The 15,936-nt window shown below is 42.9% G+C and overlaps 2 protein-coding genes across 3 annotated transcripts in view; one reads left to right on the forward strand and one right to left on the reverse strand.

Annotated features, from left to right (window-relative positions):
- LOC144727490 (pantothenate kinase 3-like) overlaps positions 1–7,040 on the forward strand; it is a 31,786-nt gene extending 24,746 nt beyond the window's left edge. For both annotated transcript variants that reach the window (XR_013587400.1, XM_078606355.1), the window contains one exon: positions 5,587–7,040. The gene's annotated coding sequence lies outside the window, so the exon portion shown is untranslated. The remainder of the gene's footprint in view (positions 1–5,586) is intronic.
- A 1,679-nt stretch (positions 7,041–8,719) lies between these two features.
- On the reverse strand, positions 8,720–11,635 carry LOC144727489 (uncharacterized). The gene is made up of 3 exons (XM_078606352.1): positions 11,021–11,635; positions 9,915–10,685; positions 8,720–9,736 (listed from the first exon to the last, which is right to left on the reverse strand). The coding sequence occupies exons 1-3, from the start codon at positions 11,300–11,302 to the stop codon at positions 8,906–8,908; spliced, it is 1,884 nt and encodes a 627-aa protein (XP_078462478.1). The 5' UTR covers positions 11,303–11,635; the 3' UTR covers positions 8,720–8,905.
- Between the last annotated feature and the right edge of the window lie 4,301 nt (positions 11,636–15,936).

Consider the following 15,936-nt stretch of genomic DNA (forward strand, 5'->3'; position numbering starts at 1 on the left):
AATTTAAAGACAACCTTTCCAAACTTAACTGCTAAAATTATATTACAAAGAATGCATTGCAAAGCACCCATACATTACAGTTACCAATACTGAAAAACACAAAATTGGCATCTCATACAAATTACAGAACTCGACCACTTGGAATACAGATGAATGATAGTCACCCAATGATCATCTGTTAACGTATGTTTTAGGATCAGAACACCAGGGTAGGCTGATCAAAATTCCCAGCCACAGTCACGAGCCTTCACTTATGAGGTTTTAATAACCAAATAAATGCATGTCTCAAACATAGTTATAAATACTTCATTTCCTTAAAGCCCTTCCTTTTATGTTTAGTGATACGTAAATAACATGGGCCTGATTTAGATATTTCAGCTTGGATTTTTTTGTTTGAAATAACTTTTTTGTTGTCTTTTTTCCCCAATTGCCAATGTGATATGAGCTTCATGTGATGAGATGAACAGTGTATTAGTTCATCTCAGAGTAGCGACGGCTGTGTGCCATAGAACGGCCCACAAGCAATCTTTCACAGGACTTATGAAAAATCCTTCAAGTGGCCTTTCATTTACAAAGTAGGGGGAGAACACTTTCCCAAAAGCTCTGCTATGAGATTGAAGCATGACAGTGATAAATATATTAATTTTCAGAGCTCGACTTTATCAAAGCAAGAGCGTTATTGATCACCAGGCTGATGAGGGTTTAAATAGTTATTCAGTGGCCTTCCACCATGTAAGAGTACTTCATACGTATTTCTATGGATATTGAGGAGTTGCTGTCATGTTATATAATCTTAACGTTTTGGTTATACAGAGCAAAGGAGTAGGCAATGAAGTTAACAAAAAGACACTCCCACAACATTTCTGCAACATACTGTTGTTATCCTTGAGCAATCTAAAGTTGATCATCTCCACCAAAAGCATTGCTGAACATTGACTTCCATTTATTTTGGTTAAGGAAAAGAATTGGGAGTGTGATGTCACAATGGAAACAAAGGCATGCTTTGGTGTTAGCACGAGTCAGTTTCTCCCAACATCCCCTTCTAAGTACTTTGACTCATCTGTTTAAATGTTTAACTTTTTATACATGGTTTTCATTTACTACTATAATGAGCTAAGAATGTCTGTGTGTCCGACGCGTGACATCATGTCGACCAGCCCCCCTCATTAATAATCATGAGCAGGTGACGTCCTCCACATGGACCCCCCCTCATTAATAATCATGAGCAGGTGACGTCACTCCGCATGGGGGTGGCGAGGCGCCTCCTCCCCCCTCAGCGTCAACTTACAATCCTCACTACAAAGGCAGAACCCTCACGTCACGCGATCTCCGTCACACTTTTGAGACGTAGAAGTAAAAAGGACGTCATGATGAACAAGGAATAACCTTAAAATGAAATAAGTCTGTGTCACCACGGCCTTACAAATTGCACACGAATTGATGCAATGAATATCACGTCGCGGTCTTCTTTTCGCTTGCAAGTTTCAAATTTACTGAAATACATGCGTCCTTGGACAGGATAAAGGCTAGTAGATAGATATTAGCCTGACTTATATTCCGTGGGTCTTTTGGTAAAGTCACGTAGATAGGTTCAAAGAAAATAACAAATAACTACGACGTTTACTTTATTTGAACCTATCTACGTGACTTTACCGAAAGACACAAAGAATATGAATTCCTGCAGTCACGAAAGCTTTAAGTTAGGATTAAGCCTGACTTGGTTTAGTAACTGGCATTCTACTGGTGAAAGTGTGGCTGGACCACCTATGGCGTGCTGCAAGTTATTAACTATTATTTACAGTTGGCTCGGTGAGTCAGAGTACGTCTTCAAGGTACTTTTGTAATACCATGCAACAATTGACGTGGAAATTGAGCACCTGTGCACCCCGATGTTCGTCTGAAAAAAATGTGAGAGACAAATTGACGAATGAGGACCAATAGCGTGCATCGACTGATGTGTTCCTTGCACACCGAATTTGGCTTTTTATGCAGCATATCTGTGATGTGCGGTGTGTTGTGCTACAGTATTTCCACATTTCATTGTTATAATGCCGGTTCAGAAAATGTGTAAAGCTGCTTGTTCAGGATAAACATGTCAAGGTCATTTACTTTTTTACCTCCTCTCTTGTTTATAGCCCTGAGCCAGCTGTGAAGATTCCCCATTCGAAATTTTACATCAACATGGAGCAGTTAATGCACGTTTTTGAGCATGCCTCTTTATTGTGTAAATGGCATCAAACTACGAGTCATTACAGTGCTTTTAAACAATAATATTACTATTTAGCATGTGCATTAGAGTTCAGTATTCGTAGAGTTGGAGCACGCAGAATTTGGTCATTGCTAGTTGTAATATTTGCTTCCCTGGGGGGGAAGGGGGTACTGACGAAGGGCGTGACGTGAACACTGAATCATTGTCCCCAAAAGAAAATAATAAAGCAGTATAATCTCTGTGTAGGTTCTAATAGTTAATATTTTGACATTTGTAGTCATCTTCATATTCTTTAGCTTGTTTTTACCCAGCCAATGTCTCAAGGGTAGTTTCCAATCATAACACATCTTAAAGGCAATTTCAGTTATTTTAACTTGACTTTGAGATGTTCGCCCATGATTGGAGCCTCTGTGTGGAAATTGTCAACATCATAATGGTTCATTTTACTATCGGTTTTGCTATTCAAATTTGGTTAATATTTTATCAGTGATTGTGTATGATGCAGATCTTTTTTAAAGTGACTTGAACATGTATGCTTACTATTGTGTTTGTTAAATTTTGATTTTAAACTTTCATGACTGCAGGAGTTAATATTCTTTGGTTCTTTCAGTAAAGTCGCGTAGATAGAAAACAACAAAAAACAAAAACCCACGACGTTTCGATCGCAACACAAGCGGATCATCATTAGGTGACCGCTTGTCTTGCGATCGACACGTCGTGTGTTTTTGTTTTTTGAGTTTTTTGTTTTTTATCTACGTGACTTTACCGAAAGAACCAAAGAATATTGTGTTTGTTGTTTTGTTTTAAAGAAAGCATTTGGATTAAGGTAATATTTCATCATCCAATGGTTGAAAGCAGAGCAGTCTTTTCAGGTTTAAGATGCTTCACAAAGTTACAATGTAATATTCCATCTATCATGTTTTTTCATTTCCCACAGACTGCATTATTATGTGGTAATAGTAATTGTGAAGGATTAGGGTTGATCCAATATTACAGTGTTAAATATACGATTTTGTTTAACTTGAACAGCAATACAGTAATACATTTTTATATTTTAATAAATTTCTAATTTTGCATAGCATCAATTATGGTAACAAATACTGAAATATTAACATGTATTAAATAATGATATTGCTTCATACTTGGATATTTAGCATTATATTAAAACATGTAAGGTTTGCTAGAAAGTTTTGCAACAATACAGTATTTGTAAACAGTCATGTATATTTTTAGTATTTATATTTTGAGCCTGTATGCAAAGTACAATATCCGGATATTAAGGTAACTCTTACTACGGCATTCATATATCATATTAGAGTCAGCATATCAGATATGCCCATTCATTGTTTTACAAGGTAATTTTTGTTCCACACTTTTAAGAGTACATATTATTCAACATCATCAACATGAATTACAGATATACAAACAATATTCTAGGCCAGTGGTTTTCATCTCGTGGGTCGCTCCCCCAGGGAGGTCACAGAAGCCTTGTGGGGTGGGTGGGGGGTGTAGGCTGCAGTATGGATACCTTGGAGGAGAAGGGAATATCAGCGTAGCGTTGTGGCTTCAGGACAGACTTGTACACAACATGAAACAGATGGCTTACTGATCCCCACGTTGACTCGAGGCTTGGACATCTTATCCTGCTTTTTTGTGTTTACTTTGTTGTTTTCTCCTCGCACTTCTGATGACTACGTACTGTACGAAAGAAGTTCAACATTCGTCCTGGGGGGATGTGGCACGGGGGCTTGGAAGAGGCAGGGACCAGTGGGTTTAACAATTATTGGCCCACCTTTCTAAAAGGCTGGGAACCACTGCTCTAGTGGGCAGGTCAGTCATGAGCAATTATTAAAACACTGAAATATGTATTACACTCCTAATATCTACATTTTAACGCGCTGTTTTTGAAATGTGTAGGGGATATAGGAAAAAAATGTCTGTACACTTTTGAAAAATGTTGGTAATATTGAGATATGTTCTATTAATTACTTCTAAAAATGTAAGTTACCCATGACTGAGGCTCTTTGCTATGAGCCATGCCTGTACATGATACATTGTACAGCCCATTTTCTCAATCTACTGCTGGATGAATGCCTCCCCGTGCCTTACAGGGGATGTGGGATAATGACCAAACTTTACCATGCTGGTTGGTGCGGGTTGGTGAAGGCAGAAGGGGGGGGGGTTGCAGAATAACAGTGGATTTTTCTGCACTGCCCTCTACTGCGAACAACGCTTATTACATTGCATTTTATGCATGGTGGTCACCCATTCAAGTACTATCCAGGGTCAATCCTACAAATATTAGATAATGCACACATTGCATTACATCATTAACATGCCAGAAGTCTGTAATTTGCACATTAACAATGTTTTTTTTTAACTTGCAATTAAATCGGCTTTTGTACACACCTTAATCGACTTACCAAGATGTTTTTCAGTGATTGATTTTCAAACACGCAGATACATTTCCTGTAAGGCACACAATAGGTATGTTCTTTCTTAAGTTGATCATAATGAGCTCACCAAAGCACTTGTGTTGCTCGTGATATCAGCCTTGGCACTGGATTAATACCAAAATATTGGATTTGTAATTCCTATTAAATGTGAGGATGAAGTGAACACTGGCTAATATCCATATGGTAACCTCTTCTTCACATGACTAATTTTTTTAATAAATAAAAGTTGCAAGAGTCCTGTGAAATGGATTTCACTGTGATGTTAAGTGTTCCCACCAGACACTCGTGATTTCACGCCTGTGAAAAATACGTTTCAGGTTCTTTCTCGTTATCTGTCACGAGTGCATGCCTTTTAACATTTTTCTGATTTGAATGAACAGTCAACACAATGGTTATATACAATTATTCTAGCCCTCTGTCAATTTACTGTTGCATGAAAACCCATCCAGATACTGTGTTGGTCATGAGCGTTTGACCATTTGTTATTTTAATTCGTGCTGGTTGGTGAAGTTGTGGCCCATAAATGATTCGGATATCAATCGCAACATATGATTCGTATCCTTGGCTGGGAATCAAACTCAGGCAGCCGGGTTCATAGTGCAGTGGTTCAAAGTAGGTCAAGTATTGACTTATGCGTAATGCTTATTGAGTACAAGTGGTACATTTATCTGCATGAACTACATCCAATCAGAGTTGGTAAGCTGCAATTGGGGCTGAGCCGTTTGCAATCCACGCAGTTAGTAAAAAAAAGTGCTACGTTTTTTCATTTCAAAATTAGTCATTCGAAGTAAAGGAAAATTGGTCAGGATTGAATATCTTGATACAGATTTCTTACTTGCTTGAACATCATTTGTATCAAATTCAAATAACATCGCATGATGACCTGTTTCATTCACCAATACATTTATGTCCACATTTCAGATTGTTCAGATTGGGCCGTTGAAGGCACAGGTAAACCCATGCATTTGGATTGATCACAATTCAAGAAACTGCACTAATTATTATTTCTGCTCAAACAGTTCAACATCAGTGAGCACCTGTGCCATACGTTTACATTTTCTAAGCTGTGAAAATATTGTACCCATAGCAAATTAATAGCTGCCCTGAGTGTGCGAACCATAGGTGTAAATCATCAAGATTGGTTTCTGGTATGTGTATGTCACGTAAGTGCCACTCGTTTAAATATTTTCATAGCTCTCGGTCGCTAAGAACAACTGTTTGGTTGGGTGAAAATGCATTAAAGTTTGAATGGAGGTTATCCAGAAGTTGCTGGCATGACCACCTCCAAGCCTCTGTGGATTGTGCTCCACCTAATGAATACCTCTTCTGTAAAGGAACACCATTCTACCAACATGTAATACCGGTCTTCTGGGTGTTTCCCTTTCTATGAACCTCGATGCAGAAGTGTAGTGTAACATTTAAGCGTTGCACAGAAACGAATCCTTTTATGTACAGCATACTCTTACAGGCAATTATTTGCAATGCATCGTCATTCATAAAAAAATGTAAATGTGTTTCTAAAAATGTAAAACATACCCATGATATATTTTCCTGTTTATTGCAATGTTCTAACAATTTGTGTTTATATATGTATTTAAAGCTACGTAGAATGTGTTGTTGTTGCAGTGTTGTCATTGTATATACATTCATATTGTGATTTCACACTATTACATTGGACCCCAAATTAGCCATTGTCCAGAAAAGAATCAGCCAATGATCAATATATGTTTTTGATCGCTGAACACATTTTGCATCATTTAGTAAGACAAGTCTCTTTGCTGGAGACTCTTAGAGCACTGCATGTACTTTATTTGGTTTACCTTAAGGGAAACATTCAGGAGTTCAGTGTTTCTACAGCGATATGAAATACCTATACACTCCCTGTAAGACACGTGCACCACAAATGGTGAATGCAACTTTAGATGGGATTGAATTTAGATGTTTTAGACATCCACATTTGTTACAGCTGTAAATGTCTTTGAAATATATTAATTAATATCAGTTCTCAATAATTTGATCATTTCTGTGGGGACCATATTGGAGACTTTGAGAACAGTTTGCTATACTGATGTCTAATATGGTTAATTGCATGCTTTGTATTTAAACCTTAAAGGTAAAAAAAATGTTATTTTATCAACCCACATGTTGCCTTTTTATTTAGTTTAGTCAGATTAACTGTAAACAAAACTCAATATCTTTTTAAATAGCAAAGTAATGTAATAATGTTCATGCTGTATATGATTAATGTTACAAGGCAGTGTGTGTGTGTCCTTTGAAATCCTGTATTTTAGATTTCCATTGTGTGCAGCGTTGTCAAATTCAATGGATGTGTAATTTAGGTATTATGTTAACTAAAAATAAATTAATGCAACCGGGTTGGCCTCTGCTTCTTCTGTTTGCATGGTAACAAGTGGAGTTTCTGGTATAATATGTACTTACATATACTCCGATACATCTTATGTAAAATAGGCCAATTGTATTGTGCGTAATAAGCCACTGCTATTCATTGCTATTGTAAAAATGATTTTTTTTTAATGTATTCATGGCCATGCCTGGTATGTCTCTTGAAAAGTAAGAAATAATATATTTGCGTAATAAAAATGTATTATATTGGTATAATGACATTTTGCCAATGTTAGAAATACTTCCATACGCTATTGAAGTTAATTAACTTTCAGTTAAGTTGTCCAACTTGTACAATATTAGTTGTATCTGATGTCTTAATAGATTGCAAAGTGTTTTTCAGCATTAAAGAAATATCACATTTAGAATCTAGCACATTAACAGATGTTGATTAGCGAATGTTAATAGGTGCTGTCTTGGTGTTTTATGGTTAAAAAGTACACTGGTGTTTTTCATGACCACATGAAAGACTGAGTTGATGTAATGCTATGCATATAGTAACAATTGCTATACTTCACAGGCAAGTAACAATTGGCACTATGCTAGAATTCCGTGTCAAGCATGGTAAGCTCGATCCAATTCACTTGTACGGTATTGTATTTGGTTTCATTTTCAGGATGCTGCTGTAAAGAATTCTTCAAGCACATGTTTTGCATAGTTATTTTCTGCTATACTCTACACGTTTAATTGATATATCATCTGATTAGTTTTCGCTGTTGCATGTTTTTAAAAGGAATAACATCACTTGTTTACTCCAATAGTTTTGCCATCTTTATAGTCACCAAACTACCACACCACCACGTGATTGGACAGTCGTGCTTATACACAATTTTAAACCTATGTTCTTTTTAAAATATAGAGATTACTGTAGACTGGTATGGAATGCTGCATGGTACGATGTTTAACACACGGGACGCTGGTTCCATCTCCCAGGTTCTTGAATCCCCTCTGCCTCTGTCCACACACCAGTATAAGTAAGTAGACCACAGTCGATTGGCAGGTCTTGTGCGATGGGGTCAAGTGTGGGTACTCCCATCTCTTCCGAGACGTCTGGTCATGGTGAAAGAGTAGGCCAAAATACCTTCGTTGGAGGGGTTCTCACGAGTTGTCTTGTGGAGGCCATTCTGCCAGCAGTGGCGTGAGGAAGAAATTGCAGGGCTGCACCCTAACCCACCCTAGTTAATATAAACAGTCCCTCCAGAAAAACGCGGAGTTTTTTGGTGATTGTTGCGGGCAAAAATCGTTGATTATGCGGCACGTTTTCTTAAAAAATGCGATGGAATATGCGGGATATTTATGCAATTTTACGCGATTAAATTGCGGGAACTTGCAAAAACTGTGGTTTGATGAAAAAGAGAAAAAAAAGTGATTCCCCCAACACCCTATTCACTAGGCTACTACCTTAATGTAAAGAGTCATTTCTTATTACTTCCTATGATAAGCAAGCATACTACATCACAGAAAGTGCTGGGAATATTTAAGTTCTCATCTTGTTTTATTTCAGACCTTAACAAACAGATGGCTCAAACTTACAAAACATTGAGTCGAACAAGTTCTGTAGCTTTACAAAATGAATATGCTACAACTTCTGTAAAAATGAATAAATAAAATATTAAAAAATAAAATGTGTGCTTCCTTTTTACAGAGGTAGCTATACAAAACAGACATCTGTTAAAATAAGTGTTTTCAGTGCACAGTAACGTAAGCAATACAGTAACAGTACAGTCTTACAGTAATGTAAATTTACATACTACTAACAAAAAAGTGCAATCTTACAACTGTAAAGTTGCATAAACTCCTGAATAAAACTAACTACGTAGCCTCTAACACTGGCCAATCATTCACCATCCTCATCCTCCATCCCCTCTCCCTCAGTGTCCATCTCCTCCCCCTCCACCATCTCCCTCTCAAATGCTCCACTGCGGACTCGTTGGTTATGGTAAAGGAAGACCAAGGCTTTGAGGTTTTGGTTGGTAGTTGATCTTCTTCGCTTAGACAACACTAGTTTGTAGATGCTGTTGCTGCGTTCAGCATCAGCTGAGTTTGAGACAGCATCTTTGTACCGCTTGGCCAAGGAACTCAGCACAGGAAGTCTCTCCTGTAGGCCATCCCAAAACACATCCAAATCCACCACGCCGAATGGTGCAGCTCTGAGTGCTGCTGGACCAAGAGTCTTGAAGTAAGAATCAAATTCATCACCCTGCACTTCAGTGAAACCTGGAATGGCCTTGTAGCTTGCTACGGAGTCATCTAGGAATGCAATGTGGCGAGGGTCAAACACCCTAACCTCCTGGAGAAACTCAATGGCCGGCTGCCCATGTGACATGTACTTGGTGAGCTTTTCTTCAGCGTTTTCATATGCCTGACCAACTGTGCAGAGGATCTGTGTCTTTGTGGTGTAAGGTAAGTTAAACCCTTCAAAGTATTCGGCACACGCCTCATACTGCAGCTCTTTGTTGGCAGCAAAGACCACCTGCAGATCCTCCAGATAAGTGAAGATCTTTGTGGTCACAGGACGTCTGCTCTGGAAGATATCGAGAAGACTTAGGAAGCGTTTGCACTTGTCAGCCATGATGTTGATCTGGACATTCAGGGACTGAGCTAGGTCTTGGTCTTGAAGCATCTCGTGGAGTCTCTCCACAGACTGTGGAGCACTTCTGCTACACACCTATAAAAACACAAATAGAAAGAAAGGAATTAGGTCAAACATACAATATGTTCAATGCAATTATTTTTTTTACTTTGATCTTACTAAACTATTCATGTTTGTATGTGCAAATGGGGTTAACTGATGAAGAAAAGGAAGTGTTAATTGTATTGAGGAATTATGTGAAGGAAGTTTTTACCTCGATTTCCATCTCTATGAACTCCTTGTACAGTCCAAAGTGCTGTGCGTGGTACTGCACTGCAGAGAACCAGGAGTTCCAGCGTGTTGCACAGGGGTTTGGAGGCATGACCGCCTTTTTTCTAGGCAGCTTGTTTGACAAGAAGCAGAGGTATCTTCTCTTGCGTGATCCAGCATTGAAGAACATCTGGGAGAAACTTAGCATGAAGCTGTTCAACTGAACAAAAGGTTTGCGGAAGGCATTGCCAATGAGATTCATTATGTGTGCCATGCATGTGATGTGTATCGAGTTGGGGAACAACGACTGCAGAGCTGCTGTGAATGCCTTCTTCATGTAGGCTGCATTATCAGTGTCGAACACAATCACATCCTCGTTGTTAATGCTGTATTCTTGAAGGCACCTTACGACAGACATGGATACAGTGGAATGATTGCATTGCTCAAGGAAAACAGTATCTGCAAGGTAGGCCAAGATCCTCCCAGAATGATCCTTCTCAAGTGGTGCAAGGAGGATATTCAGGACACATCTCCCCTCGACATCTGGAGTCTCATCAAATATCACAGCAAGAGGTTTTCTGGCAAGAAGTGTCTTCAGCTCCTCTTTTTCCTTCTTATATACTGCTCCCAAGTACATATCTTGAAGCTGGTGAAACCCTGGAATGGCGCCGCCATTGATGACTTTCTCATTCAGAAATTTCCTCAGTGCAGGGTGGTCAGTCTTAGACAGTGGGATGTTGATGGCAGTGCAGGTGGCAACCCAGGTTTCACAAATCTACAAACAGAAAAATACTTTTGTATCATTGGGCTGTATTACACACACACACAAAGTCCAGTGTAACCTACAGAAAACTGCTGTATAAAACTGAATCATTTACAGTAAGCCTTTCACAGAACAGTAGTGTTTCTGCAAATAAAACATAATTCTTTCATGCCAAAATCAATCATCTTGCATGGGAAATTACACTACTGTTAGTCTATCTAACCCTAACGTTAACTTACATCCACACACAACATACTTGGAAATCTCATTCACACACCTCTCTCTGTTTCAATTTAACTATCAGCCTTTTCATAATTTTACAAGCTTTAATCTAATAGGCTACTGACCTTGATTCTTTCAGCCCTAGCAACTGTTTTGGAAGTTGACGCCTCGGTGTAGGTGAGCTGCTTCATCTTGGCTGATTCCGCTGCTGCTTTAACCATCCTCGAATGTTTGTCGGTTGCAAAGTGACTGTCCAGCGTCGACTTCCGCCTGTGGTCCAACACGCAGTTGCACGGAGTGCAAAATAATTTGCCCCCACTGTCATGTAACACACTGGGAAACTGCTTTGCGCGGTCTTTTGCGCTTATGTTTGTTGGCAAATGAGAAAGATTTGCGGGCTTCATCATGGTTTCATTGGCATCGCGGGGTTTGCAGATTTTCAATGATGTCGCGTAATGAGTGATGTCACTTCATAACGTTCCCATGGCAACAGGGGAAATGGCTGCGCTTGTGTGAAGTAAACGCAACATTTTTCAACTTTCTGCTAAGATATATGTGACTTTTTGCAACGAAAATGCGGGGATTATGAAATCATGCAAGCCCGCATATTTTGCGCGCGGAAATCTGCAATTTATGCGGCGAAAGTGCGGCGTATTTGAAAAAACGCGCCCCCGCATAAATATGCGGACTTTGGCTGATTTTGCATGGAATCATGCGATCGCATAATCGCGTTTTTCTGGAGGGACTGTATAAAACATAACATGCTCCATGAGTTGTTCAGAGCCATGACTTATATTTGAACGTGATTGTGTGTGAGGAAGTGGATGACCAATATGCAGATGTATCATTGAAACGTTTCAAGAGTAACAATGTAGAAACATTTGTTGGAAACAATGAAGTCACAACTGTTAATAAATCACATTGCATATTTGCTTGAGAGGAATGGACAGGTTACATGGGTATTAAGTCGTAGGTAATCGTACACCATTGTTATAGATAAGGTAGTTCACAAAGAGCATCTTGGTTGTCTAAGCTGTGTGTCTTTCCGTTGCCAAACAATCGTTGCAGTATTTGAAGTTAAACCACTGGTAAAGCCTGGTCAGGTCGGAAGGTGTCTTGTTTCTCATTGGGCGCTGCTTTCATTAACAACACATCAGATTACGAGCTGTGCTGTTTGTGTGGCTCATTCAGTTTTTATTGAACATGTGTGATACATCATATGCGGCAATGTCGGATGCTGTAGTGGTGTGATGATTAGCCAACTGGGCTGGCAATGCAAAGGTCGCCAGTCCGGTTTGATCTCCCCGCCCGGCAGTTGAAACAATGGACACGTTTTTGAAAATTGGGTACTTAATGTTGCAACCTTGATTCAGGAACTTCCTGGTGGGTTAAAGGGAATTTTAAACAGCCGTGTGCCACAATTTACCACCGCACTTCCACGAGCGAATGTTATATGTATTTGCCATAAAATGTCAGTGTGACCTGGAATTGCGTATGCTATCGCTTGACTAAGAATGTCGCGGTCATAATTGACGTCCTCGTAAACTGCAACACGTTACAAATGTTACCAAGACACGTGTTTCTGGACACACTCCGTGCCTTGGTCCTCTTTTCAGGTAATGAGCCCTCGGCTCGCTTTGTTGACAACAACCAAGCCACCATCAACCGGAACGACCTCGGTCGCTGTTTGAAGCAACCTCACATTATGGGATGTTGCCGTGGTCTCATGATTAATACGCTGGATTTTCAATGCAGAAGATGTAGGTTCGATCTCCCGGTGCGGCATTTTAAAACAATGGTAAAGTGTTTTGTTTAACTCCCCGCGCATCTGTGACCCAAAGAGTACAAATCGGTACGGCACAGTCGACCAACGGGCAAGTCGTACATGGCGGGGTAACGTGCGTGTCCTCTCGCGTCTTCTAAGACGTCGAACCGGCATGGAAGATGAAGCCAAATACCCTCGAGTGGGTCTTTCTCGAGCTCCTCGTGGAGGCCACCCTGCGAGGAGTAGCATCAGCAATCCATTTCAGAGCTGCACCTTTGCCTAGCATTGTAAACCGGAGAGTTTTTGTACGTAAAATGTTGTCTCTGCAATGAAGGGATTTCAGGAATCAGGATATGTATTTATACTGCAGGAGGAATCCGATGAGCTATAAAGCTTTTTTTTCACCGATGTCCAGTAGGGCCGAGGAATGGGCACACACGGGGGGGGGGAGGGAGTCATGGAAGGGATCTCGGGTAGGGAGGGGACGGAGTGGAGGGAAGAGGAAGGGAGTGGAGGTGAGGCTGAGAGAGAGGACCGGATGGAGGTTAAGGAAGGGGACTGTGAGTTTGGGAGGCTTTCACCCAGCAGTGGATTGACCACGGCTGATGATGGTGGTGGTGGTGGTGATGATGGCAATGACGATGATGGTGATGATGGCGACGATGGTGATGATGATGATGACGGTGGTGACGATTATGATCGCCACACCGAATGGAACGTGACGTGACGTGACGGAGCGCCTGTGAGGTCCGTGCCGATGACCTCTGGGCCACGCACGGTCGAGCGCCACGCTCCACCCTGCCGCGGAGAGTGACGCTCGTCAGCGCAGGTGGCAACGGAGCCCAGATTGTTGGGGATGACATTTGGCCGATGGGAGCGAAGATCCACGTGGGACGTGATATTGTTTTGAGATATCTAAACTAACACTAAAAATAACGTTTTATTTTACCAGGTAAGGCCCCACTGAGCTGTGAAGCTTCTTTTTTCAGAAGCGACCTGGCTATCACAAATGATAGCGCAACGAAGTGGCTTATCACGTGGAAATTTATAGGATCTAAAAACTGGAGGACCCAGAGAAAAATCAATGCGACCACGAAAAGAACACAAACTCCAAATACAGTGAGGGAAAAAAGTATTTGATCCCCTGCTGATTTTGTACGTTTGCCCACTGACAAAGAAATGATCAGTCTATAATTTTAATGGTAGGTTTATTTGAACAGTGAGAGACAGAATAACAACAACAAAATCCAGAAAAACGCATGTCAAAAATTTTATAAATTGATTTGCATTTTAATGAGGGAAATAAGTATTTGACCCCTCTGCAAAACATGACTTAGTACTTGGTGGCAAAACCCTTTTTGGCAATCACAGAGGTCAGACGTTTCTTGTAGTTGGCCACCAAGTTTGCACACATCTCAGGAGGGATTTTGTCCCACTCCTCTTCGCAGATCTTCTCCAAGTCATTAAGGTTTCGAGGCTGACGTTTGTATACAGCAGGCATCCGGGTAAAAATCGAACCCACGACCCCCTGCATACCACGCGAGGTAGCCAACATCTCGCTATCGTGGTGCCCTGGTGACCAGCCTGAGACTATCAACTCATGACACCAGAGACCCTTGCGTGATCACCATCCCGTCTAAGTGAGTCCATGGGTCTCCGTGCGAGTCCACGGATCTCCGTGTGAGTCTATGAGTCCCCACGCGAATCCATGGGTCTCTGTGTAATATTCAAAAAAGCATATATACTAAACCTGACGCCTGTAGGCTGTTGGTTTTATCGCTGATAGCAAAGAAAACATAAACAGGGGTGTACTCATCAGGTGGGACAACCACAGCAAGAAACAATTGCTGAAGTGGCCAAAAGGGCTGCCGTGACAAGAGGCTATATAGGTGTAGTAAGGTTCCAGGGAGACTTGACACGTAGTTGGAGGCACACGCTTATTTATTAACACCAGCACGTAACTCGGAAGCTTACAGTAACTGAAGGGGTATCGGCCCCTTCACCCGTCTAGCTACGGAACACAACAGCCTAGCTCACAGCTAGCTTACCCTAGGTTACGGCACCCCGAATACCCAGAGCCCGCTCTTAGAAGAGCGTCGGTTCTGGGCTCTGGGGGCCACGCCGCTGGCTTGCCTGGTCGGTCCTTAAAAGGACAGCGATCCCAGGGAGTTCCAGGGCCGGTCTAGCTGGTCTTCTTTCTTCACTGGTTACAGCTTAACACGAGACCCAGAGCCCTTCGGCTCACCGCCTTAAATAGCCATCTCCCCCCGAGGGGAGGGGCTGTGGGGGATCCCAGCGTACGGCGAGGACGTCGCTGCGAGCACCTGCTCTGCGTACCGACGTAGCCACGCCCATTGTGTTTGTTTGCCACCCGCGGCAAGTCTAAATCAGGCCGTCTACAACGGCTACAACGGCTCTACATAGGTAAGAGAGGGGGGAGGAGCAAGGGAGAAGAGATAGAGAGGTGGGTGTGGGATAGGGGAAGTGGAGCGCTGCTTAGAGGGATTAAAAGACGAGCAAGGCAAAATGCCGGGGTGGGGGGGGGGAAGTGAGCGGGGGTGGGGGGGGAAGTGAGCGGGGGTGGGGGGGGAAGTGAGCGGGGGTGGGGGGGGAAGTGAGCGGGGGTGGGGGGGGAAGTGAGCGGGGGTGGGGGGGGAAGTGAGCGGGGGTGGGGGGGGAAGTGAGCGGGGGTGGGGGGGGGAAGTGAGCGGGGGTGGGGGGGGAAGTGAGCGGGGGTGGGGGGGGAAGTGAGCGGGGGTGGGGGGGGAAGTGAGCGGGGGTGGGGGGGGAAGTGAGCGGGGGTGGGGGGGGAAGTGAGCGGGGGTGGGGGGGGGAAGTGAGCGGGGGTGGGGGGGGAAGTGAGCGGGGGTGGGGGGGGGAAGTGAGCGGGGGTGGGGGGGGAAGTGAGCGGGGGTGGGGGGGGGAAGTGAGCGGGGGTGGGGGGGGAAGTGAGCGGGGGTGGGGGGGGGAAGTGAGCGGGGGTGGGGGGGGAAGTGAGCGGGGGTGGGGGGGGGAAGTGAGCGGGGGTGGGGGGGGGAAGTGAGCGGGGGTGGGGGGGGGAAGTGAGCGGGGGTGGGGGGGGAAGTGAGCGGGGGTGGGGGGGGAAGTGAGCGGGGGTGGGGGGGGAAGTGAGCGGGGGTGGGGGGGGGAAGTGAGCGGGGGTGGGGGGGGGAAGTGAGCGGGGGTGGGGGGGGAAGTGAGCGGGGGTGGGGGGGGAAGTGAGCGGGGGTGGGGGGGGAAGTGAGCGGGGGTGGGGGGGGGAAGTGAGCGGGGGTG

This window comes from Lampetra planeri, chromosome 25, assembly GCF_965212315.1.
Source record: "Lampetra planeri chromosome 25, kcLamPlan1.2.h2, whole genome shotgun sequence".
Lineage (NCBI taxonomy): Eukaryota > Metazoa > Chordata > Hyperoartia > Petromyzontiformes > Petromyzontidae > Lampetra > Lampetra planeri.